This window comes from Macaca mulatta, chromosome 8 (assembly GCF_049350105.2).
Source record: "Macaca mulatta isolate MMU2019108-1 chromosome 8, T2T-MMU8v2.0, whole genome shotgun sequence".
Classification (NCBI taxonomy): Eukaryota; Metazoa; Chordata; class Mammalia; order Primates; family Cercopithecidae; genus Macaca; species Macaca mulatta.
Genome location: NC_133413.1, coordinates 42,017,152 through 42,043,873, shown reverse-complemented (window position 1 = coordinate 42,043,873; position 26,722 = coordinate 42,017,152). Strand labels below are relative to the sequence as shown.

Here is a 26,722-nt window from a genome sequence, read left to right as displayed (position 1 = left end):
ACCTGTCTGACTCCTGAAGAATTTCCAGTTTGAGGCCCAGTGCAGTGGCTCACACCCGTAATCCACGTTAATCCATCTTCAACCACTGTATCCATCATGAGCTTCTGTCAGGGCTGGGAAAATGTCTGTCTTGTTAGATCCAATTTCCCATTGCCCAAAACAATGCCTGTTTGTTGAATGGAGAAAAGGTCCTTTCCAAATTTTATGGGAATTGAGAAAAGGGAGCAAATACGGTGGCCTAGAGCTTAGATCTCTTCTCTCAGACTTGAACTAAGCAGGACAAGGTCTATGTTCATTCGTATTGAGAAATCCACTGCAGGAAAGGCAGAATGGGAAGCTCAAGCTCATTTAAAAAGAAAAAGTGCTATAAGGTGAGAAGGTACCTTTATCCCGGGCACTGCTGCTTTCTCCACCAAAGCAGTCACCAGTATAAAGCCATGCAGGCTCTCTCCCCCAGGAAATGAGATGATGGTCTCCAGGTTCCTTGGGAAGGAGAGGACCACATGGTTAGGGATGTGGAGACTGTACTGTGAGTACTCACTGCCCAGAGATCCCTGCCAAGTTAGGTAACTGCAGGGTGGAATCACTGCACAACTTTTTCCTCTCCACAAGACAGTCCTGAAGATGGGCATATACCTTCAGCAATGTTCAGGGAGGAAAGAGAACAGATAAGTTTAATCTCATGTTCACCTGACAGGCAGCCTCCCAATGTCTAGCATGGACCAGTTCTATGGCCCATCAACATCATTCCTAACAAAAGCCAGAGTCTTGGAGCTAGAGAGACCCAGGCAACAGCTAAGTCCATGCTCTTTTTTCTACAGATATGAAGCCATGGCCCACAGAAGCAAAGCAGCTTGTCCAAGGTCATATAGCCAGCTAATCACAGGACCAGGCTGGGAAGAGTTTCACAACTCAGGCCAGTGCTGCCTCTAATCCATTTATACGTGTATTAGTTTGTTCTCACACTGCTATAAAGAACTACCTGAGACTGGGTAATTTATAAAGAAACGAGGTGTAATTGACTCAGAGATCCTTAGGTTTACCAGCAAGTGTGGCTACGAGGCCTCACGAAACTTTTCAATCATGGTGGAAGGGGAAGCATGCATCTTACATGGTGGCAGGAGGTGGGGGGAAGTGCCACACTTTTAAACCATCAGATCTTGTGAGAACTGGCTGGACACAGTGGCTCAATCCTATAATTCCAGCACTTTGGGAGACCAAGGTAGGCGGATTACCTGAGGTCAGGAGTGCGAGATCAGCCTGGCCAACATGGTGAAACCCTGTCTCTACTAAAAATACAAAAATTAGCCGGGCGTGGTGGGACATGCCTGTAATCCAAGCTACGCAGGAGGCTGAGGCAAGAGAATCGCTTGAACCTGGGAGGCAGAGGTTGCAATGAGCCGAGATCATGCCACTGCACTCCAGCTGGGGTGACAGAGTGAGACTCTGTTGCAATAATAATAATAATAATAATGAGATCTTGTGAGAACTCACTCACTATCATGAGAATAGCACTGGGCAAATCCACCCCCATGATCCTGTCACCTCCCACTGGGTCCCTCTCCTGACATGTGGGGATGACAGTTTGACATGAGATATGGGTGGAAACACAGAGCCAAACTCTATCTATCTAACTATCTATCTATCTGTCTGTCTATCTATCTATCTATCTATCTATCTATCTATCTAATCTATCTATCTCAATGCTGTGCAATCAAATGGGATCTGGAAGGCTGTTACAGAGGGATCATTTCGAAATGACCTGCTGTCATTTAAACAGAGTAAAACATCTACAAAACCTAAAACCTTAACTCTATGGATCATATTTGCCCTTCACATTTTAAGCATGAGACAAAGATGAAAAACAAAACCAATGTCAAACCAAACCAAACCAAGTCAAAGTCAAGACTTACATTGTTCCAGCAGCAACATTAGCTTGGGAAATGGTGTCTTCACCTTCTGTGCCCCCATCTGCCCAGTTTTTCTACTGGACACTCTTATTTGATGGGTTTGGCAATAGAAGCTGAGGTTTGGTGATGGGAGAAGCAACACTGGATCAGAGGCTATTTTTGTTTTCCAGGAGAAGCAGAGCCTAAGGATGTGTGGATCAGACCTGCCCCGTGACCTCCAGTCTACGTAATAACAGCGTCTTTTGAAGGGATTTTTCTGTAGCCAATCTGCAATCTGGCCTCCCATAGAAGATAGAGTGAGATGAGAAATATTTTTTTCAAACCGTTAAACTTCAGCTGGGCGCAGTGGCTCACGCCTGCAATCCCAGCACTTTAGGAGGCGAGGTGAGTGGATCACCTGAGGTCAGGAGTTCAAGACCAGCCTGGCCAACATAGTGAAACCCTGTCTCTACTAAAAATACAAAAATTAGCCAGGTGTGGTGGGGGGTGCCTGTAATCTCAGGTACTCAGGAGGCTGAGGCAGGAGAATCCCTTGAACCCAGAGGCAGGGGTTGCAGTGAGCCGAGATCATGCCACTGCAACAGAATAAGACTAAGTCTCAAAAAACAAACAAACAAACAAAAAAACTTCAAAGAGTTACTGAAATTTGGTAAAGTTTAATTTTGTTTTCTTTGCATTGCATGTTACTTGTTTTATTATGTACAGACTGGAAAATACAATAAAAAAAATTCCCTAATCTATACAAGGAAGAGGCAATCATTGTTAATTTTTAGATTGTGAACTTCAGGCACATTTCCTTCTAGTATACTTTTTATGCATTTTATATGGTTGATATTATACTATACATCTAATTTAGCATGCTTTGTTCTTTGTTTTATTGTAAGATTTTAAATTTGGCATAGATTCTAAAGTGCATAAATGATTTCTGAGAACTTACCCAATTTCCAGGAATCTAGCCCAATTTCAGTTATTGATGACCACCAAGAGAAAAAAATAAAAGAAAAGAACAATTAAGTTTGTAAACCAGATGTATTAATAACTTCTAGGGTCACATGTCCACAGGCATGCACACTTGTTTGCAAGGCACTGCAGACACACACACATCCACACTTGCTTTGAATTCTGCAGGTTGTGGCTGAACCATGGAATGCTGTGTGACAAAGGGTGAGTGACATCTCCACTCACATTCCAGCCCCAGAATATTTGGCCTATGGCCATCTTAATAAATTATTAGGCTGCGCACAGTGGCTCATGCCTGTTATCCTAGCACTTTGGGAGGCCAAGGCGGGCGGATCATGAGGTCAGGAGTTTGAGACCAGCCTGGCCAATGTGGGGAAACCCTGTCTCTACTAAAAATGCAAAAATTAGGCAAGGCTCGGTGGCTCACGCCTGTAATCCCAGCACTTTGGGAGGCCAAAGTGTGCGGATCACGAGGTCAGGAGATCAAGACCATCCTGGCTAACATGGTGAAACCCCATCTCTACTAAAAATACAAAAAATTAGCTGGGCATGGTGGTGGGCACCTGTAGTCCCAGCTACTCGGGAGGCTGAGGCAGGAGAATGGCGTGAACCCAGGAAGCAGAGCTTGCAGTGAGCTGAGATGGCGCCACTGCACTCCAGCCTGGGCAACAGAGTGAGACTCTGCCTCAAGAAAAAGCAATAAAAAAAATTAGTTGGGTGTGGTAATGGGTGCCTGCAATCCCAGCTACTCAGGAGGCTGAAGCAGGAGAAGTGCTTGAACCCAGGAGGCAGAGGTTGCAATAAGCCGAGATACATGCCACTGCACTCCAGCCTGGGAGACAGAGTGAGACTCTGTCTCTGAAAATAAATAAATAAATAAATAAATGAGTTATTTCACTCCTCTTACATTTTTGTATTTACCACAACCCCACATTTTGTTCTAGCTAGTTGATTCCTACTCAACTTTTAGACTTTGCCTTACATCAAGTTCTGCCCCCTCACCAAGATTTTTGCTGATTTGTAAAGCCTGCATTGATGCCATTTCTCTGAAATTCTAAAGGACATATTGTTTGAGTCACTCTTTGACATTTGTCATATAGTGTCTTGTTATTTAACCACATGGGGAGTACTTTGCTTCTATTTCTTTCATTTCTTCATAGCACTTAGCTCTGTGCTAGGCATATTAAAAGGTTTCAAAAGATAATTACCAAACAGAATAACTGGTGAGACCCAGGACTGTGTCCGCATCTCTGGAATTAAACTAGCCCTTCACTCTTCCTTCCTAAGAAACTATTAATAGCTTTTTTGTTGTTGTTTTATAGTGTTTGTTTTTGAGACAGGATCTCACTCTGTCGCCCAGGCTGGAGTGCAGTGGTGGAATCTTGGCTCACTGCAACCTCTGCCTCCTGGGTTCAAGTGATTCTCCTGCCTCAGCCTCCCGAGTAGCTGGAATTGCAGGCACCCACTGCCACACCTGGCTAATTTTTGTATTTTTAGTAGAGACAGGGTTTCACCATGTTGGCCAGGCTGGTCTAGAACTCCTGACCTCAGGTGACCTGCCCACCTGGGCCTCCCAAAGTGCTGGGATTACAGGTGTGAGCCTCTGTACCTGTCTGTTGTTGCATTTTTGACTACCATTCTAGTACAGTCATTTTTCCCTTCAACCTTCTCTTATACTATCTTTCTCTTTGAGTAACAAATCCAGCTAATTCACTATTCAGTACCTTGAACAGAATAAATTATGCACATATATTTATTATTTTTTATCCAAATTCTTACCCAGATTCAGCAGTTTTCAGTAGTCACCCATTTTATTATTAAAGCATAATTAATCAAGGATCACAATTCATAATTGCAGAAAACATAAACCTCCAGGGCTCAGAGCTCCTGAGAGACATGAGATGGCCCAATCTCACTTCTTCCAATGGGGCACATAATTTTTTTTTTTTTTTTTTTTTTTTTGAGGCAGAGTTTGTCACCCAGGCTGGAGTGCAATGGCATGATCTTGCTCACTGCAACCTCCACTTCCTTGGTTCAAGCGATTCTCCTGCCTCAGCCTCCCAAGCAGCTGGCATTACAGGCATGCGCCACCATGCCCGGCTAATTTTTTTGTATTTTTAGTAGAGACAGGGTTTCACCATGTTGGACAGGCTGGTCTTGAACTCCTGACCTCAGGTGATCCACTTGCCTCAGCCTCCCAAAGTGCTGGGATTACAGGCATGAACCACCGCGCCCGGTCGGGGCACATAAATTAGTCTTAAAATCTAAGCTGTCTACTAAATACATAACCCTTTTAAGTAGATTCCCATCATCGCCTCTGGCAATCTCATGGCTGAGGAAGTTCTTCCTCACATCAAACTTCGGTGAATCTTCAGCTGTTGTAATTAGCCACAAAAGAAACTGCTGTCTCTTTTATCTGGAGCTGAAATAAATCTGGCTGCGAAAATTAAGGTGAAAGGAAAATTTAACATTTTAGATGATGCGTCCAATTCTATTTGTTGAATTTCTTGTTTGTTAAAAACTCATGCTATTCCTTCTATAGACAAATGTCCTTATTCGCAGCCCAACTGTCAAAGGAATGATGTGACTTTGGTGGAATAGATGGAATTATTAATCAAATTCTCAATCCAACCCACCTGGAGCATCTGCTCTGAATTCATCCATAATCATTCTCTTCTGATCACTATATAATGATTACTTATCAAAGCCAACTGGTTCTAACCTGATATGAATGGAGAGCATCTTAGGGAATAAACAGTTTGAAGAGAAAGAACAAATAAAAGCTGATTTTGCAGGAGCTTGATGGTCAGGTTGAAAAATTCACACATGATGTGGAAACAAACAAGACAAAATGGCCTGAGCCATTGTGTTCAGAGCGGACTGAGAGGAAACTTCTGGGGCCTGTGATTTTTGAATTTTTGGTCAAGCTCACCCTTTCTTTGGAACCATAAAGCAGACCATAAATATGACCATCCCTAATTATAAAAAAAGCCTGGGCATTTCCTGTGGGAAAAAAGTCACAAGACTGCCTCTGGCAGAGTTTCAGTCTGTGGAAATTCAAAACATTCTCTTCCTTCCTTACCCGTCTGGATCTTTTTTGGTCCAGTTTGTCAGCACCAAGTCTGAGTGGACCAGGATAGGAGGGAGCCCCAAGTTCCTGGAGACTTCGACAAATGGAAGGGCAAGATTCCTTGGCAGTACCTTTCAGAAATAAATCAAGACAAATAGCGTATTCTAGAAAGCTTGCAGCAGAGGAAATAATCATGGTTGCCTTTTATTCCAGCAATCCTGTGGTACACAAATGACCTGGGAACCAAGTTTGAATTACCTGAGTGATGCATATTCATATGCCTCACACATATCTTTCTGTTAATGACCCAGTGGAAATACTGCTTATGAGTACACGGTACAATATACGTGAAAATTACAACATTGGACCATACACGTACATATAGAATATAAAATAACCTCTGCAAACTGACTGTGCAAAGAAAGGCACTACCAAAACAATTAAACATAAACTGGGGCCCGAGGAGATTACCAATAGAAAAAAGTTTTGATAGATGGGTAAGTAGGTAGATGGATAGAAATATATATATATATATATAGAGAGAGAGAGAGAGGGATGACAGATACATAGATGATAGAAAGATGATGATAGAGCGATAGATAGATGATAGATTTATTGACTGATTGACTGATAGAGATATACAGCTAGATGCAGAAACTTGTGTGTGCACCAGGGTATGAGCCAGGGAGACCCCAGCGCCCTAGAAAAGCATGAGGATAGACCACCTCAGCCTGTGGGGAAACTGACTCTGTCTCTCATTCATTAGTCAAACCCAGTAACACCTTCAAGTAAGCCACCGCAGGACAGATCCCTTCACCCTTTTTTATCCAAGGAGCCCTCCACAGCGCTTTCTCAGTCACAAGTCCAGAAAAGCTGCATGGGGTTCTCTATCGGAGGTAAAGGCTGAACGAGTCTAGATTCAAACCCCATCCTTGTGCCCCCTCTTCCTTTTCCATTTTCATTTCTCCGTAAGATAAAATATCCATTAAGAATGCCCTGCTTTTGCCTTCATTTTTGCCTTGAATTTTTTCTTGGGTGGAAAACAATGAAGAGCTTTAAAAGGTTTTGCAGTGTGAACCTCGGGTACACTTTCCTCAGAATGCACTGGAAAGCTAGGTACTTTCTGAGCTGAAAAGTCAAGGGAGGAGAAACAAAGAAAGTGAAAGGTGATCTGAGGCGAGATGGTGGGTATGGGGAGCCTCCCGGTTCCCTGGAACTACCAGGGCACAGCTGGGAGGAGAAGACTTCCTTCCCATATCGCTCTTCTCTCCCCCAAACCCCAATTTAGGATAATGATTTGCAGAGGGGATGGTCTAAAGAGGACCCACTGGGACGTGCCTAGACTTCAAACTTTTCAGCATCAGACACACAGTTTTGAAAATGTAATGCACTGGCTGGGTGCTGGGGCCCATGCCTGTAATCGCAGCACTCTGGGAGACCCAGGTGGGTGGATCACCTGAGGTCAGGAGTTCGAGATCAGCCTGGCCAACATGGTGAAACCCTGTCTCTACTAAAAATACAAAAAAAAAAAAAAAAAAAAAATAGCTGGCCATGATGGCAGGTGCCTGTAATCCCAGCTACTCAGGAGGCTGAGGCCGGAGAATCCCTTGGACCCAGAAGCCAAGGTTGCAGTGAGCCGAGATCATGCCACTGCAGTCTAGCCTGGGGGACAAGAGTGAAACTCTGTATCAAAAAGAAGAAGATATGCACTGACAAATAACAAGGCTGACGTGGCTCTACACTGTTCCTCTTCCTTGAGTCTCCTTTGTTTCTCTGAGAGAGAAGAGGTAAGATCAATCAGGCAAACACAGTGGGCACAGGCTGTTCTCTTCTCCGTGGAGTTCTAGGACATGGGTAATTCCCTGATTTCTTGGAAAGGCACACTTTTAAAACTGACAAGGAATAGTAACTGACACCGTGGATGGAAACTGTACAAAGTTATACAATGATTCAGAAGAGATTTGGATGAAGTATTAAAAGACAGACTAATAATTGACTGGATAGAAAGCAGTATTAAAAAAAAAATAATGAAGATGAGTGTTGTAAATGTCAATATGTCCCCTGGAGAAAGAAGGCCGCACTAGTAAAATCAAAAGATCTGGGTTCTGGCCTTGGCTTTTCCACTAACATGCTGTCTGACCTTGATTTAGGAAATAAGTGTCTGTGCTTTTCAGTTGTAAAATGGGCCTGGTATGGCTCTCGTTACTTTACAGGATTATGAAGAGCAACCTGGATAATTTATATACGTAAGAGTACAAAATGCTGTGAGGTTTTTATGAATTCTCAGAGTCTGTCTTCAGGTCCAGCATTGTGGCTCACGCCTATAATCCCAGGACGGGAGGCAAAGGCAGGAGGATCACTTGAGGCCAGGAGTTTAAGAGCAACCTGGGCAAAAGAGCAAGACCCTCATCTCTACAAAAAATTTTTAACGATTAGCTGGGTGTGGTGGTATGTGCTGCTAGCCCCAGCTTCTCAGGAGGCTGAGGTGTGAGGGTCGCTTGAGCCCAGGAGGAGTTGAGGCTGCAGTGAGCTATGATTGCACCATTGCACTCCAGCCTGGCCAACATAGTGCGGCCCTGTTTAAAAGCAAAAAAGCAATCTGCCTTCACATGCAGCTCTTCAAACATTCTTGGAAAAGGGTGCCAAAAAACAAACAAACAAAAACAAATTCAAAAGCTTATAAAAGGAAGAAATAGCTATCAGTTTAAAAAACAAATTAGCTTCTTAGTCAGAAAAAAAAATAAAAAATTCCTTCATTTAAATGGCCCTTCAGGTTGGGCGCAGTGACTCACGCCTATAATCCCAGCACTCTGGGAGGCCGAGGCAGGCAGATTACCTGAGGTCGAGAGTTTGAGACCAGCCTGGGCACCATGGTGAAACCCATCTCTACTAAAAATGGTGAAACCCATCTCTACTAAAAATACAAAAATTAGCCAGGCGTGGTGGTGGGTGCCTGTAGTCCCAGCCACTCAAAAGGCTGAGGCAGGAGAATTACTTGAACCTGGAAGGGGAGGTTGCAGTGAACCAAGATCATCCCACTGCTCTCCAGCCTGAGTGACAGAGTAAGACTGTCTCAAAATAAAATAAATAATAAATAATAATAAATGAACCCTTCATCCTTGCTTAAACTAATGCCCATTGAGAAGAAGAAAGCACCCATTTTCCCGGAAAACAGCGTAGCACCAAGCAGGGAGCACATTACTCCAGGCGCAGTCAACCCGCCGGTAACAGGAGAAGCAACTTTCTGGCCCTCACCTCTGCTGGCTGCGCCTCTCCTTCCTGCCAGACATAACCCATGGTGAGGAAGCTCAGGACCAGGTGGGCCAGGCGCTGCTCTCGGTGACCTTTCAGGAACTGGCAGCTCAGCAAGGGCATCTGTTCATGAAAATCCAAATACTGTCAGAGGAGGGATGGGAATGGGGAACGGGGCCTGGGGACCTGGGATGTGAAGGGACCTTTGAGTGCAAGGCAATGGGTTGTATTTTAATGAAGGAACAAAGAGCCCGCACACACACCCATTTATCTCCAGACCCAGGACCCTGCAGTATGGGAGGTGGTCCACACGACTTTGCACAGGAAGAACCTAACTGCCCACCCGAGCCCACAGTTGGTCCCCATGGCTGTGGCAGCCTCCCGTCTCCATCCCCAAAGTCACTGCTTGGCTGGAATGTTGTAGGATACTTAACTCCAAGGACTGAGCGGGCTTATTTCCTAGGGGTCTTGCATAGCAACTTTTACAAGCCTGTCTTATCCAAACACTGTGGCCCGCTTGCTATGGCTGACCCTGCAACAGCCCCGTGCGGTGGGTGTTCCTCTCTCTATCTAACAGGAGCAGAAACACAACCCTGACGCTGCCTGGGGCTTTTCACACCCCCTCCACCTCCGCCCTCCATGCCTAATTTATTTTGAGTGTTATATAATTATTTTTATTATGGCTAGACACATTTGAAAGATATACCATTAGAAAATTATTAATACTTTTCTCAAAAATAAATAAAAAATATTAATCACATTTTATTTCTAAGTCAATTTGTTCTGAATTGTAAATGACTTTGAGGACATGAGCACAAAATTATTTGTCCGTGATGACAAGTGTATTAAAAATCTGTTAATTAGTAGAAATAATATTGGACTAAAAACAGAAATACTAATTTGTGGGTTTCCATCACAATGGAAAGGTATTCTACCTTCAATGCTTTTCTTAATGCTACTCAACTAACATTTTGACAGTCTCTGGCCTCAGTTTGGGAGGGCTAAATATGTGATTTTCCCTCTAAAAGCAAAAATGAAGTTTGAGGAGCTTCTCGGAACCATTGTGAACATTTCTTTAGAATCTCCAACATGATTCAGGACAACATGTTCGCACTATTTTCTGCTGAACATTTTGAAATGCATCTTATAACTTCCTATTTATTAGAAGCATTTCACGAATTTATATACCATGAATACAAATGAAACACATGCAATATCTATTTACAACCAAAAGAGTAGACATAAGCAAACACATATTCACTCATCACTCAGCTTAAGAAATAGAACTTGACCAAAATTTTTGTAACCCTCTGTGTGCCTTGTATTGATTGTAATATCCTGCTTGCTCCTCAAGAGTATCTATTTGTTGAATTTTGTATTTGTTATTTCCTCGCTATTTATATATCCTTCAAAATTCATATATGTACGTCACTGAACAATATATTATTGGCCAGGCACAGTGACTCACACCTGTAATCCCAGCATTTTGGGAGGCTGAGACAGGCAGATCACTTGAGAGACCAGCCTGACCAACATGGTGAAAACTCATCTCTACAAAAATACAAAAATTAGCCAGGCGTGGTGGTGCTCACCTGTAGTCCCAGCTACTTGAGAGGCTAAGGTTGGGAAATAACCTGAACCTGGGAGGTGGAGGTTGCAGTGAGCCAGGATGTTCCCACTGCACTCTATCCTGGGGGACAAAGCGAGACTCCATCTCAAAATATATTGATTATTTAGTTTGAATGCTTTTGAACTTAACATAATAGAATTATACTGAATACAGGATATTCTATGATTTTCTTTTCTCATCAATGTTATGGCTTTGACATTCATCATTACTGGATGCATCTGCAGTTTATTTATTTTCACAGTTATTTCATGTATTTTTGCTATGATAAACAATACTTTCATACCTTTCAGAGTACGCAGTTATCAGTACGCAGCCCTAGGAAGCTCTAAGGTATTTATATACACAAAAAGGGAGTTCTTCATTAATAGGATGTATATCTTCAACATTGCCAGATAATCACAAGCAGTTTTTGAGAGAGATTGTACCCACTCACAGTGAATAAAAGATTCAGGTGTTTTATATTCCTGCCAATACCTGTTCATGCCAAACTTTAAGCATTTTTCAGTTGTATGGTTATAAAATGATATCCCATTATGGTTTTGACTTTCATTTTCTTGACTATTAATGGTAGTTTGCATTTTTCAGATGATATATTGGGAACTTATGTTTTCTATTCCACAAAATGTCTGTTGAACATTGTTTTCTATTTGGTTGTTTTTCTGACCAATTTACAGGATTTTATATATTCAGGATACAAATCTTCTTTTCATGTGTATGTATGACAATATCTTCTCTCAGTTTGTGGCTTGGCTTTCGTTGTCTTTCAGCCTATTTTGATGAATAGAGGTCCTGTTTTAAGGATATCAAGTATATCAGAAAAATACTCCAATGTTGAATGGCATGAACCCAGGAGGCGGAGTTTGCAATGAGCCAAGATCGCGCCAATGCACTCCAGCCTGGGCAACAGAGCGAGAATCCGTCTTAAAAAAAAAAAAAGAAGAAGAAGAAAAAAGAAAAAAAAATACTCCAATGTTATGCCTTATTAGAAAAATCTTTTTTTTTTTTTTTTTTTTGAGATAGAGTCTCTCACTGTTGCCCAGGCTAGAGTGCAGTGGCACGATGGCACAATCTTGGCTCACTGCAACCTCCGCCTCCTGGGTTCAAGTGATTCTCCTGCCTCAGTCTCCCAAATAGCTGAGATTACAGGTGCATGCCACTACACCCAGCTAATTTTGTGTATTTTTTTTTTTTTTTAGACGGAGTCTCGCTCTTTCGCCAGGCTGGTGTGCAGTCGTGCAATCTCGGTTCACTGCAACCTCTTCCTCCTGGGTTCAAGCTATTCTCCTGCCTCAGCCTCCCAAGTAGATGGGACTACAGGTGCACACCACCACGCCCAGCTAATTTTTGTATTTTTAGTAGAGATGAGTTTTCACCATATTGGCCAGGATGGTCTCAATCTCTTGACTTTGTGATCCACCCACCTGTGCCTCCCAAAGTACTGGGATTACAGGAGTGAGCCACGGCGCCCAGTCAATTTTGTGTCTTTTCAGTAGAGATGGGGTTTCACCATGTTGGCCAGGCTGGTCTCAAACTCCTGACCTCAGGTGATCCACCCATCTCGGCCTCCCAAAGTGCTGGGATTACAGGCGTGAGCCACTGTGCCCAACCCTAGAAAATTCTTCCTTCATGCCAGTACATAAAGATACTCTCCAACATATTCTTCCAACAGATGAAATATTTTTGATTTTGACATTTAAGTTTGTATCCATCTTGAATGAATTTATTTTTGTTTGTGGTCAAAAGAGCAGAGCCAGTTAATCATTTTGCTATGTGCAAACTCTATGTATGGATTACCAGTCATGTTATTACCATCGTGTTCCCAACATTTCACCCCTGTCCCGTGTTTAGTGTGTATTCCATACACACATGGGTCTGTATGTAGGTCCTCTATTAAGTTTTGGTTCCCTTGGTTATTGGTCAGAATTTCTATGGTTTTATAACATGTCGTGATAACTGATAGCACAAATCTTACTTCGCTGTTAACTATGTAATATTTTTCTGGTTCATTTCTTTTATAATCCAGCATAGCACACCAATACAAACATTATTTTGGCTGGGCGCAGTGGCTCACGCCTGTAATCCCAGCACTTTGAGAGGCCAAGGCAGGTGGATCACTTGAGGTCAGGAGTTCAAGACCAGTAGGATTTTGGTGAAACCCAGTCTCTACCAAAAATGTAAAAAATTAGCTGGATGTGGTGGCAGGAGCCTGTAATCCCAACTACTCACGAGGCTGAGGCAGGAGAATAGCTTGAACCCGGGAGGCAGAGGTTGCAGTGAGTCAAGATTGTCCCACTACACTCCAGCCTGGGAGACACAGCGAGACTCCATCTCAGGAAATTTAAAAAAAAAAGAAAATCCATGATTTTAGTTTTACAACTGTCATTCCACTATATCCCAAGTTTTGTTAAAGAGAAATAAGAAGTTTAACTATATCATTCTATCATGACTTGGTCACAAGAATATGCACCTACACACAATGCACTCACAAATTATTTTAGAAATTATTTTCTTATTTCACAGTCACATTATCAATTATTATAATGACCATAAAATTTACTGGTTTCATTGTTTCACCGTGTTTCTTACATACTCATATTTTCCTTTCCTAAGTCCTTGATTCTAAATTGTATTCACTTTATTGGAATAATTCCTGAGCAACTGAGACAAAATGCTTGAATGTTATATTTTCTTACTTCTTGGTTTGATGGATATCATGTCTTTTTGTACTCACAGATGAACAATACAATTCTGGGTTCTTAATTTTTTTTTTTTTTTTGCTAAAACTTTACAAATATTTCTAAATTGTCTTTTTAAATAAAATAACATTATGAACAGGTGTATATTGAATTTTTACTTTCAATCACACTCCAATGCTACTTGATGTATTTTCTTGCTCATATTGCTCCAGCCTGGCCATTGATAACTCTTTCAGCTGGCTGCTGTGTTCCATGTGACATCTACTCAACCTTCCTGAGCACTCCCCCACTTTCTAGTGGGACAAGATGTTCTGGGGTCATTTTGTATTTTCCCTACCTGAGGTTTATTATCAGCTATTTCTTTTCTTTTTTTTTTTTTTCTTTTCTTTTCTTTTCTTTTCTTTTTTTTCTTTTTTTTTGAGATAGAGTCTCACTCTGTTACCCAGGCTGGAGTGCAGTGGCACGATCTCAGCCACTGCAACCTCCACCTCCTGGGTTCAAGCAATTCCCTGCCTCAGCCTCCCAAGTAGCTGGGATCACAGGCACCTACCACCACGCCCGGCTAATTTTTGTATTTTTAGTAGAGATGGGGCTTCACCATCTTAGCCATGCTGGTCTTGAACTCGTGACCTCGGGATCCACCCGCCTTGGCCTCCCATAGTGCTGGGATTACAGGCAAGAGCCACCATGCATCGTCTATTATCAGCTATTTCTTCAAGAAGACCAGGCTACTGTTATTGGAAAAGGGTATTTATCTGGGCAGTTGGTTTACTCATTGCTACTAGGATGTCACTAATTCCAGATCCTTGCAGTGGATAGATCTAGGAAACGTGTGTGTGTGTTTATACATACATATAACTCATTATATAGGCATATGTAAGTAGTATTATACATTCATATATATTTATAAATATTAAACAAAACATGACTTCATACTGTGTCCGGAATTGGTGGGTTTTGGTCTCGCTGACTTCAAGAATGAAGCTGTGGACGGTCGCCTTGAGAGTTACAGTTTAGCACTCTGTGTCTAGCTAAAGGATTGTAAAGGCAACAGTCAGGACTCTGTCAAACGGACCAATCAGCTTTCTGTAAAATGGACCAATCAGCAGGATGTAGGTGGGGCCAGGTAAGGGAATAAAAGCAGGCTGCCCAGCAGCGCCAACCTGCCTGGGTCCCCATCCACACTGTGAAAGCTTTGTTTTTTCGCTCTTTACAATAAATCTTGCTGCTGCTCACTCTTTGGGTCCACGCCGCCTTTATGAGCTGTAAAACTCACTGCGAAGGTCTGCAACTTCACTCCTGAAGCCAGCGAGACCAGGAACCCACCGGGAAGAACCCACAGCTCCAGACGCGGCCTTTAAGAGCTGTAACACTCACCGCCAGAGTCTGCAGCTTCACTGCTGAAGTCAGCGAGACCACGAACCCACCAGAAGGAAGAAACTGCAGACACATCTGAACATCTGAAGGAACAAACTCTGGACACACCATCTTTAAGAATTGTAACACTCACCGCGAGGGTCAGTGGCTTCATGCTTGAAGTCAGCGAGACCAAGAACTCATCAATTCTGGACACAATACTGATGTCTCCAACTCTAATGCAGTAACACCTATTAATTCTAGCTTTCCCTCCTACCCCTTGCTAATCTGTAACTTCCCTCACTCACAGTGAAACATCATCCACCATCTATTTACTTATTGTTCAACCCAAATATATACAGGCATGCCTTGGAGATATTCAGGGCTCAATTCCAGACCACCACAATAAAGTGACTATCCCAATAAAACAAATCACATACATTTCTTGGCTTCCCAGTGCATGTAAAAGTTATGTTCACAACATAAAGTGTGCAATAGCATTATGTCTAGAAAAACAATGTACATTATAAAGTACTTTGTGCCTTAATTATAAAGTACTTTATTGCTAAAATATGCTAATGATCATCTGAGCCTTCAGGGAGTCATAATCTCTTTGCTGGTGGAGAGCCCTGCTTCGATGCTGATGGCTACTTACTGTTCAGGATGTTGGTTGCTGAAGGTTGGGGTGGCTTACGATAACAAGGCAGTTTGCCACATCAATTGACTCTTCCTTTCACAAAAGATTTCTCCGTTGCACGCATGCAATCTGTTTGTTAGCATTTTTTCCCCAGTAGAACTTTTTTTTTTTTTTTTTTTTTTTTTGAGATGGAGTCTTGCTGTGTTACCCAGGCTGGAATGCAGTGGCGAGATCTTGATTCACTGCAACCTCTGCCTCCCGGGTTCAAGCATTCTCCTGCTTCAGCCTCCCAAGTAGCTGGGATCACAGGAACCTGCCACCATGCCCAGCTAATTTTTGTATTTTTAGTAGAGGTAGTGGTGTTTCATCATGTTGGCCAGGCTGGTCTCAAACTCAACCTCAAGTGATCCGCCTGCCTTGGCCTCCCAAAGTGCTGTCATGAGCCACTGCACTCAGCCCCCAGTAGAATTTCTTTTAAAATTGCAGTTAATCCTCTCAAACCCTGCCAATGCTTTATCAACTATGTTTATGGAACATTCTAATTTTTTTTTTAATCATTTCAACAACGTTCAACAACATTTGAACAGCAGTTCAATCACAATATTTTCACCACGAGTAAATTCTGTGTTGTGCAACTACTTTCTTTGCTCCACAAGAAGCAACTTATCTCTTAAAGTGCAATCATGTGGCCGGCATGTTGGCTCACTCCTGTAATCCCAGCACTTTGGGAGGCAGAGGTGGGGGGATCACCTGAGGCCAGGAGTTTGAGACCAGCCTTGCCAAACATGGCAAAACCCCATCTCTACTAAAAATACAAAAAATTAGCTGGGCATGGTGGCAGGTGCCTATAATCCTAGGTACTCAGGGGGCTGAGGCAGGAGAATTGCTTGAACCCGGGAGGCAGAGCCTGCAGTGAGCCAAGACTGCACCACTGCACTCCAGTCTGGACAACCAGAACGAAACTGTCTCAAAAAAAAAAAAAAAAGAAAGAAAGAAAAGGAAAGTTCAATCATGAGATTGCAGCAACTCAGTTACAAAATCAGATTCCACTTCTAATTTTAGTTCTCATACTATTTCTGCCACATCTGCAGTGAGTTCCTCTGCTCAAGTTTTGAACCCCTCAAAGTCATCCATGAGGGTTGACTTCTTGCAGACTCCTATTAATGTTTTATTTTGACATCCTCCATAAATCATGAATGCTTTTAATAGTATTTAGAATAGTGAATCCTTTCCCGGTTTCCATTTGGCTTTGCCCAGATTCTTGGGAGAAATCACTATCTGTGTCAGGAATAGCCTTACAAAGTACAGTTTTTATTTTTTTATTATTTATTTATTTATTTGAGATGGACTTGTTCTGTCGCCCAGGCTGGAGTGCACTGGCGCGATCTCGGCTCACTGCAACCTCCGCCTCCCGGGTTCACGCCACTCTCCTGCCTCAGCCTCCCCAGCAGCTTCGACTACAGACACCCGCCACCACGCCTGGCTAATTTTTTGTATTTTTAGTAGAGACCGGGTTTCACCATGTTAGCCAGAATGGTCTCGATCTCCTGACCTCGTGATCTGCCTGCCTCAGCCTCCCAAAGTGCTGGGATTACAGGCGTGAGCCACCACACCTGGCCACAAAATATAATTCTTAAATAATAAGACTTGAAAGCCAAAATGACTCCTTGATCCATAGGTTGCAGAACAAATGTGTTAGCAGGCATGAAAACAACATTTATTTCCTTGTACATCTCCATTAGAGCTCGTGGGTGACCAGAGCCATTGTTCAAAAGCAGTAATATTTTGAAAGGAATTTTTTTTTTCTGAACAGTAGGTCACAACAGTGAACTTAAAATATTCAGGAAAGCGTGCTGTAAATAGATATGCCAGGCTTTACTGTCCATTTATAGAGCACAGGCAGAGTAGATTTAGCATGACTGGTAAGGGCCCTAAGATTTTGGGAATGGTAAATGGGCATTGGCTTCAACTTAAAATCAACAGCTGCACTAGCCCCTAACAAGATAGTCCGCCTGTCCTTTCAAGCCAGGCATTGACTGTTTTCTAACTATGAAAGTCCTGGGCCAGGCGTAGTGGTTTACGCCAGTAATCCCAGCACTTTGGGAGGCCAAGGTGGGTGGATCACGAGGTCAGAGATAGAGACCATCCTGGCCAACGTGGTGAAACACTGTCTCTGCTAAAACTGCAAAAATTAGCTGGGCATGGAGACACACGCCTGTAGTCCCAGCTACTTGGGAGGTTGAGGCAGGAGAATCACTTGAACCCGGGAGGCAGAGGTGGTAGTGAGCTGAGATCGCGCCACTGCACTCCAGTCTGGCAACAGAGTGAGACTCTGTCTCAAAAGAAAAAAAAAAAAAAGTAAATCCTGGATGGAATCTTCTTCCACTAAAAGATGGTTTTGTCTACACTGAACACCTATTTTTAAATGTAGCCACCGGTCGGGCCTGGTGGCTCATGCCTGTAATCCCAGCACTTTGGGAGGCCAAGGTGGGTGGATCACCTCAGGTCAGGAGTTCAAGACCAGCCTGGCCAATGTGATGAAACCCTGTCTCTACTAAAAATACAAAAATTAGTCAGGTGTTGTGGCAGATGCCTGTAATCCCAGCTACTGGGGAGGCTTAGGCAGGAGAATTGCTTGAACCTGGGAGGTGGAGGTTGCAGTGAGCCAACATCACGCTACTGCACTCCAGTCTGGGGGACAGAACAAGATTTTGTCTCAAAATAAATAAATTAATGAATAATAAAAATAAAAAATAAATGTAGCCACCTTTATCAATGATTTCAGCTGGATCTTCTGGATAATTTGCTGCAGCTTCTCCATCAGCACTTGCTGCTTCACCTTGCGCTTTTATGTTGTGGAGATGGCTTTTTGCCTCATACTTCATGAACCAAACTCTGCTACCTTAAAACTTTTTTTTCTGCAGCTTCTTCACCCCTCTCAGACTTCGTAAAATTGAAGAGAGTTAGGGCCTTTCTTTGAATTAGGCTTTGGTTTAAGGGAAGTTGTGGCTGGTTTGATCTTCTATCCAAAACACTCAAACTTTCTCTATATCAGCAATAAGGCTCTTTTGTTTTCTTGTCATTCCTGTGTTCACTGGAGTAGCACTTTTAGTTTTCCTCAAAAACTTTTCCTTTGCACTCCCAGCTTGGCTGTTTGGCAAAAGAGGCCCAGCTTTAAGCCTATCTGGTTTTGACATGACTTTCTCACCAAGCTTAACCATTTCTAGCTTTAGATTTTTTTTTTTTTTTTTCCCCTGAGACGGAGTTTTACTCTTGTTTCCCAGGCTGGAGTGCAATCGCGTGATCTCGGCTCACTGCAACCTCCATCTCCCGGGTTCAAATGATTCTTTTGCCTCAGCCTCCTGAGTAGCTGGGATTACAGGTGTGCACCACCACCCCTGGCTAATTTTTGTATTTTTAGTAGAGACGGGGTTTCGCCATGTTGGCCAGGCTGGTCTCGAACTCCTGACCTCAAGTGATCCCCCCGCATTGGCTTCCCAAAGTGCTGGGATTACAGGCGTGAGCCAGCATGACCAGGCTCTAGTTTTAGATTTTTTAAAGTGAGAGACATGCAACTCCTTTCACTTGAACACTTAGAGGCCAGTGTAGGATTACTAATTGGCCTAATTTCAATATTATTATGTCTCAGGAAACCAGGAGGCCTGAGGAGGGGGAGAGAGATGGGGTAATGACTGGTCAGTGGAGCAGTCAGAACACAAACATTTACCAATTAAGTTTCAGTACTTATAGTGGCACAGTTTATGGCACCTTCAAAACAATTATGATAGTAACATTAAAGATCATTGATCACAGATCACTGTAACAGATGTAATAGTAAAGAAAAAGTTTTAAATATTGTGAGAATTATTAAAATATGACACACAGACACCAAATGCGCACACACTATTGGAAAAATGGGGTTGACAGACTTGCCTGATGCAAAGTTGCCACGAATCTTCAATTTGTAAAAATTGAAATATCTGCAAAACGCAGTTATGACTACATGTAAAGCAAACTGCTGTTCACCTGCACCCCGTGAAAAACTGATTTACCAATTAGAGTATAGTGATCACATAAAGTTTCATTTACCATAAGCCTTATAGATTCTAGTCACAGCACAACAGTATTTTCTGGAGTAATTTAAGTCTGTTCCTTTCCCTGATCCGCACTCTCCTCATCGAGGTTATATAGTGCATTTGTGGTCCAGTTAGGTTTTTTTTTTTTTTTTTTTCACTTTTTAAAAATTTTACTTTAAGTTCTGGGATACATGTGCAGACTGTGCAGGTTTGTTACATAGGTACACATGTGCCATGGTGGTTTGCTGCACCTTTCAACCCATCATCTAGGTTTTAAGCCCCACATGCATTAGGTATTTGTCCTAATGCTCTCACTCCCCTAGCCCCCCAACCCCCAACAGGCCCCAGTGTGTGATGTTCCCCTCCCTGTGTCCTGTGTTTTCATTGTTCAACTCCCACATATAAGTAAGAGCATGCGGTGTTTGGTTCTGCTCCTGTGTTAGTTTGCTGAGAGTCCAGTTAGTTTTATTGTCACATCTGCATTCCATCCTAGTATTCTCCCAATATTCTGGTTTATTTTTTAAAATTTGCATACATGAAAGTCCATTCTTTGTGACATACAATTCTATGGGTTTTTCAGTGCCTAGAGCCATATATCTATCACCTGAGTGCCATATAAAACAGTTCGATCATGCTAAACATTCGCCTCTATGTTACCTTTGCAGTCAGCTACCCACTCCTTGCCTGTCTCTGGTAACCATAAAGGTATATTTAATCCTTCTAGTTTTGCCTTTTCTGGAAAGTCATTTGAAAAGAATCATAAAATATAGGCCTGACATCTTTCATTTAGGTAAATGTATTTAAGGTTCATCCCTGTCATTGCACAAATTAATTGCTCAATCATTTGTATCACTGAATACTATTCCACTATCTATTCCACAATTTACAATTACTATAACTTGGTTTATTCATTCCCCTGTTGAGGGATATCCTGTTTTCTTCAAGGTTCTTTTTTTTTTTTTTTTTTTTTTGGTGATTATGAATAAAGGTGTTATAAACATTCACATATGGATTTTCTTTTCTGGGAACATAAATTTCCCACTTACTTGGATAAATACTTAGGAATGCTATTGCTGAGTTGTGTGGTAAATCTATGTTTCATTTTATAAGAATCTGCCAAGCTAGTTTTCAAATTGGCTGTACCATTTTGCATTTCAACTAGCAATGAATGAAAGTCTCTATTGCTATACATCCTCTTCAGCATTTGATATGATCAGATTAAAAAAAGAAATTTAGCCATCCAAATAGGTATGAAATTGTCTTTTAGGCTGGCATGGTGGCTCATGCCTGTAATCCCAGCACTCTGGGAGGCCGAGGCGGGTGGATTACCTGAAGTCGGGAGTTTGAGCCCAGCCTGGCCAACATGGTGAAACACCGTCTCTACTAGAAATACAAAAATTAGCTGGGCGTGGTGGTACGCGCCTGTAATCCCAACTACTTGGGAAGCTGAGGCAGGAGAATTGCTTGAACCCAGAGGCAGAGGTTGCAGTGAGCCCAGATCGCACCATTGCACTCCAACCTGGGCGATGAGTGAAACTCTGTCTCAAAAAAAAAGAAAAGAAACTGTCTTTTAATATTTAGTGTTACAGGTAAACAGTCCTATGTATTTACTCTGTAAATAAACTGTTTTTCATTTTTGTTTTCTATGAACATTCAGATTTCTTTATGCTAGAAAATTCACAATTTCATCTGAGTATCTACATGTGCCCCCCAACCCTCACCCCATTTCTTTCTGATATAAAAAACTCAAATATTTCTTAAGGTCTAAAGAATTTGTGCTTATATGTTGGAAGTTTTACTTTTCCTCCACCCATCTGCTTATAGGAATCCATGATGATGAATTTGGATCGCCTGTATTTCCCTTTTTTATATATTTTTATTTTTCTGATAGTTTGCACTCTTTGATTTTTGCTTTATGCTTTATGAAATTTCTCAAAGAAGTACCTAAATCACTATATATATTTTTTACAATCAATGTTTCACTGAATTTGTTGAGTTTATATTGAGGAGTTTTTGGATGTGTGTGGTTTTTTATTTCTAATAGTTCTTTTTATATATCAGCTTTCACTTAATTTATGAAGGCAATATACTGGATACACAAAATAGAATATTTAAAGCACAATATCCTCTTAATTATTTATTGGAGGCCATTGGTCCGCAATGCCGAGTGGGCTACCCTCTTCTTTTTGAGTTGCCCATTTTTTCCATATTATTTGACAATTCTGTGTATTCAAATTCATGAACAAAGGTTAGTTTTATTAAGATTAGTGTCTAATATGGATTTTCTTATTGTATTTCCAGAATTCCGCTGGATTTCTTTTTGCATAGCTCCTTCTGATCATGTCTTCCTGGGAAATGTGAGTGGATGGGTCTAAGCCAATTAATATATTTTGTTTCAAGATACGGATAGGTATGTTGAGACATTCTAAGACAAGGTGGTTGTCTTAGATTCACTGTAACATCAATGCTGTAAATTCACTTATTCTGTTGTCTGTAGCAAGTAAAGGATCCAGAAAACATGTTTTTGTCTATAGCTCCACCTGTGGTTCTGGAAACTATCATATTTGCCTCTCACAGAAAATTCCTGATTCAGTCTCTGGAAACTATTGTATTTGCTTCTCACAAACAATTCCTGTTTCAGTCTCAGCCTTTGGTGGTAAAATCTAAAAACTGGCCTTAATTTGTTCGATATTTTCTAGGCAATTAAAAGTAGGGATAGAGGCTATGCAGAGTGGCTCACGCCTGTAATCCCAGCACTTTGGGAGGCTAAGGCTGGTGGATCACAAGGTTAGGAGTTCGAGACCAGCCTGGCCAATATGGTGAAACCCCGTCTCTACTACAAATACAAAAATTAGATGGGCGTGGTGGCTGGTGCCTGTAGTCCCAGCTACTCAGGAGGCTGAGGCAGGAAAATTGCTTGAACCTGGGAGGTGGAGGTTGCAGTGAGCCAAGATCGTACCACTGCACTCCAGCCTGGGAGACACAGTGAGACTCTGTCTCAAAAAAAAAAAAAAAAAAAAGGAGTGATAGAGACCAAGAGTGTTGTGTTAGTTTTATGGGCTGCCATAACTAATGACCACAAACGGCATGACTTAAAACAGCAGAAATGTACTCTGCCACAGTTATGGAAGATAGAAGTCCCAAATTAAGGTATCAGTAGGGTTGGTTTCTTCTGGAGCCTCTGAGGGAGAATTTGTTCCATTCTGTTCCATGCCTCTCTCCTAACTCTTGGTGGTTGCCAGCAATCCTTGGCACATCTTGGCTTGTCAATGCATCATTCCAATTCTACCTCCATCTTTACGTGATGTTTTCCCTTGTGTCTGTGTCCCTGTGTTTGACTTTTCCTCTTCTTGTAAGGACACTCATCATATAGAATTTAATCCAGTATCACCTCAGCTTAACTTGAATATATCTGTACACATCCTATTTCCAAATAAGACCACTTTCACAGATTATACATGAACATGACTTCTAGGAAGACACTACTAAACCCAGGAAAAATTTATATATATAGCTTGTTTGTTTTGTTTTGTTTTTTGAGACAGAGTCTCACTCTGTGGCCCAGAGGCAGTTCAGTGGTGTGATGTCAGCTAACTACAACCTCTGTCTCCCAGGTTCAAGCGATTCTTTTGCTTCAGCCTCCCAAATAGCTGGGACTACAGGCATGTGCCACCACACCAGCCTAATTTTTCGTATTTTTAGTAGAGGCATGGTTTTCACCATGTTGCTCAGGCTGGTCTCGAACTCCTGAGCTCAGGCAATCCGCCAGCCTTGGCCTCCCAAAGTGCTAGGATTATAGGCGTGAGCCACTGCACCCAGCCTAAACCCAGTACAAATGTTAGGTGATGGATTTCACACTCGATTTTAGCCAAAAGGCCAAGAAGTAATAGGGACTGGTTTCAATGCTGTGCTAGGAGGAGCCCCAATTTGACAAGTCCTTTTCTTCTTTTATGGCAGTTTAATCAAATAAAGCCTGGTGAATGCCTGCGGCAGAGGACCTCATAGTTCACAAACTGAATTCTAACCTGCCCTCCTGTCAACTGTTCCAGGCTTCCCTTGCTTCTCTTCTCTGCTATTCTGAGATGGGAAAGGGAGACTCATGGGGATCTCCCTCTGCTTTGGTTAAATACTTGACATGGGTCCTGTAAACTTATTTCTGGATTTTATACATGATTTGCTTAATACGGTCAAAAAAAATCCTTTTTTATTCCATCATTGGAACTTTTCTCTATTTTTCTGTGCTTACAGTTATTTTCTTAATTTTTTTCTTATTTTTGGATTTCTTTGGTCTTGTCAACACAACCTTTTATCTATCAGGCAAAGAAATTACTCTGCTTAGCTTGCTATCTTTATAGACGTTGAAGCCAGTCCCTTATTCATCTTCTACAGGGTTCTAGTGCTTTGCACAGAGCAGGCATTCAATGAGTATTTTAAAAAGAATTTGTAATTCTAGACATTAAATATTATCCATCAGCAAAGGGGAATTTTGGAGAGTAGAAAACTTTTCGTGGACTTCTGCAATTATGTGGTACTCCAAATTGGTAAGATTAAGACAGATGGAGAAGAGACTACAGGGAAGTAATGAATGTACACTGAATGCTATAATAGGACAAGAACTACAAAGGGGCCACTTTGAAAGTGATTTAGTTCCCATAACAATACTGTGAGACCAGAGTTTCTCACATTTTATAAATAAGGAAATGGGATTACAGTGTTCAGTAACTTTTTCAGGGTTACATAGCTATTAGGTTGGTACAAAAGCATTTGTGGTTTTTGTCATTAAAAGTAATGGCAAAAACTGCAATTACTTTTGTACCAGCCTAATAAAAACTTTTGTGGAATTTACAGGCTTATTGGATGTTTCTGTAGAACCCAGGGCCAATTTTATAATTCAGAAATTCCCTCCATTTAACTATTCTGTAACACCCAGGACAAAATCAAGGTAGACCCCCTCAGCAACAACAGACCCCTGAACACGTACATGGAATGAGGAACCTAAGAATTTCCAAGCTGGCCTTCCTAGGCCATAGCTTATCCATTAGTTTATCATTCTCACCCAGATTCTTCTTTAAACAAACATTTGGTGAGTGATTGGTATGTGACAGGCATTGTTTTGTGCTGACTCCGGAAACCTTAGAAAAACACATGTATCAGAGGGGGTCATTCTGTTTTCCGGGAAGGTAGAGATAGCTTAGCTGATAAGTTCAATGGTAATGATCAATTGACACACTTCCGCAAGGCTAATAAAAGTGGTGTGATGATGAAACAGAATGTGATAAGGGGGTGAAGAGAAGAATACCTTGTCCACATGAGCTCGAAGCTGGTGAGCATCAATCAATTGAGGAAGTTTGTTGGCAATTTCCATCCAAGGCCTATAATGATCTGGAAGTTCTTTCTGCATTTAAAATAGAAACATGTAAATATTTTAGAACTCTCTGGAAAGGGGCTTCCGGGAATAGCTATTTTCACATTTCAGTCTTCAGGGGAATTCAAGTCAATGAGGTAACATGAAAAGTGAAAGGAGGGCCGGGCGCGGTGGCTCAAGCCTGTAATCCCAGCACTTTGGGAGGCCGAGACGGGCAGATCACGAGGTCAGGAGATCGAGACCATCCTGGGTAACACAGTGAAACCCCGTCTCTACTAAAAATACAAAAACTTAGCCGGGCAAGGTGGCAGGCGCCTGTAGTCCCAGCTACTCGGGAGGCTGAGGCAGGAGAATGGCGTGAACCCGGGAGGCGGAGCTTGCAGTGAGCTGAGATCCGGCCACTGCACTCCAGCGTGGGTGACAGAGCGAGACTCCGTCTCAAAAAAAAAAAGAAAAGTGAAAGGAGAAGAAAGCCTAGATTAGCACAATGGAGAATATTCACAAGGCAGATAGAGGAACTAATTGCAGCAATACAGATCAAAAACATAGTGACAGACGTTCAATGAGCTTGAATAGAATGACCCTATAGAAGTCAAGACAGTAGAAGATTTCACAGAAGTAGAGAATCATCAGAAGGTCGAATGCATCACTACAGAGTTAAAGTAAGATTGACCTCTTTAAAAATCAAAAAAATATTAGGAAGTCGCAAATACCTATTAGTTTATCTATGTACATTTAATAGAAATTTAGGTCAGGGTCATAGAAGCAGGATTCAAATGTTAGTGTGTTGAGGAAGTAGAAAATAGAGAAAATGTAGATTACTTTTCTCTGCGTGTTGAACGAACATTGAGAATGCACCATATGCTACGTAGGCCCTGTGCTTACCTCAGATACACAGATGACTAAGGAGCATATGCTCTAGTACAGGAGAAAAACACACTAGTCAGATATATGCCAATGCGGTAAATATGTTTAATTAGTGATATCTGTGTAAGCCAAAGAACTTGCAAAGAAGAGGAAGTAGTTAATTCTGTCAGCTGTTGTGAGGAATTAAAGGGAAATATTCATAAAAATATGACAGTTGATCCAATTTTTGGAGGGGAAGTGACTTTTTTGGGTTGAAATGTGAAGAAGGGAAGGTAGTAAAGGTAGAGGGGACAGCAGATAAACAGATATGGGTGCTTCCTGGGACACAGATGACTCAGTGTTGCTAAAATATAAAACTCAAGAGAAAGTGATAGAGGCAAGAGGCAGACAGATGCCGAGGCAGATAGGGAAGGGTCCCTGTGAAACCCCACCTTCAAGCCCAAAACAGTCCAAAGGCTGAAAGACCGGACTCCTGATCCCAGATGAAACCTGTGACACAGAGGGAAAACTTTCCCTGGTGGCCCACCCTTTCCCAATTGATTCTTTCTGAATAATGCCTTTTAAGTAATCAAATGTTGCCTTTTCTGATGCTACCTATGGTTTGCTTGGGCACGCCCACATGCATACTAGGAAAACTGGTGGAACCACCAGGAATTCGTGCCTTATGCTAGGGAGGAGCCTGGCCTTTTCAGCGTGCCTGTGAAAGTCCTGGTACTCCATTGTGAGGTGGGAGCCTGCTGGAGAAAACCCTCTCTTTGCAGAGAGCTCCCCTTTCGCGTAATAAATTGCATCATCCTCACCCTTCATTATGTCTACCTGCCTAATTCTTCCTGGTCATGAGATGAGATCCTGAATTCTGCTGAACTAAGGAGCCAAAAATCCCGCATCAAAAGGATGATGAAA

At 42.0% G+C, this 26,722-nt stretch overlaps 1 protein-coding gene and 1 long non-coding RNA gene across 18 annotated transcripts in view; one reads left to right on the top strand and one right to left on the bottom strand.

Moving 5' to 3' along the window:
* The window catches only part of LOC144330777 (uncharacterized), a 64,361-nt gene extending 60,132 nt beyond the window's left edge, over nt 1-4,229 (top strand). The window contains exon 3 of the long non-coding RNA XR_013397255.1: nt 2,081-4,229. This is a non-coding gene — a long non-coding RNA (uncharacterized LOC144330777). The remainder of the gene's footprint in view (nt 1-2,080) is intronic.
* Nucleotides 1-26,722, bottom strand: part of IDO2 (indoleamine 2,3-dioxygenase 2) — a 69,765-nt gene that overhangs the window by 28,282 nt on the left and 14,761 nt on the right. For 5 of the 17 annotated variants that reach the window (XM_077943534.1, XM_077943532.1, XM_077943537.1 and 2 more), the window contains exons 2-7: nt 24,887-24,982; nt 20,917-21,125; nt 9,196-9,315; nt 5,953-6,071; nt 2,848-2,862; nt 384-483 (exon numbers count right to left, since the gene is read on the bottom strand). In XM_077943534.1, coding sequence (XP_077799660.1) covers nt 384-483; nt 2,848-2,862; nt 5,953-6,071; nt 9,196-9,315; nt 20,917-21,125; nt 24,887-24,918 — 595 coding nt within the window. In that variant the 5' untranslated portion in view covers nt 24,919-24,982. Of the gene's footprint in view, nt 1-383; nt 484-1,913; nt 2,197-2,847; nt 2,863-5,952; nt 6,072-9,195; nt 9,316-20,916; nt 21,126-24,886; nt 24,983-26,722 lie in introns of those variants that run through there. The other 12 variants (XM_015145223.3, XM_028852614.2, XM_077943533.1 and 9 more) reach the window with 8 other exon arrangements.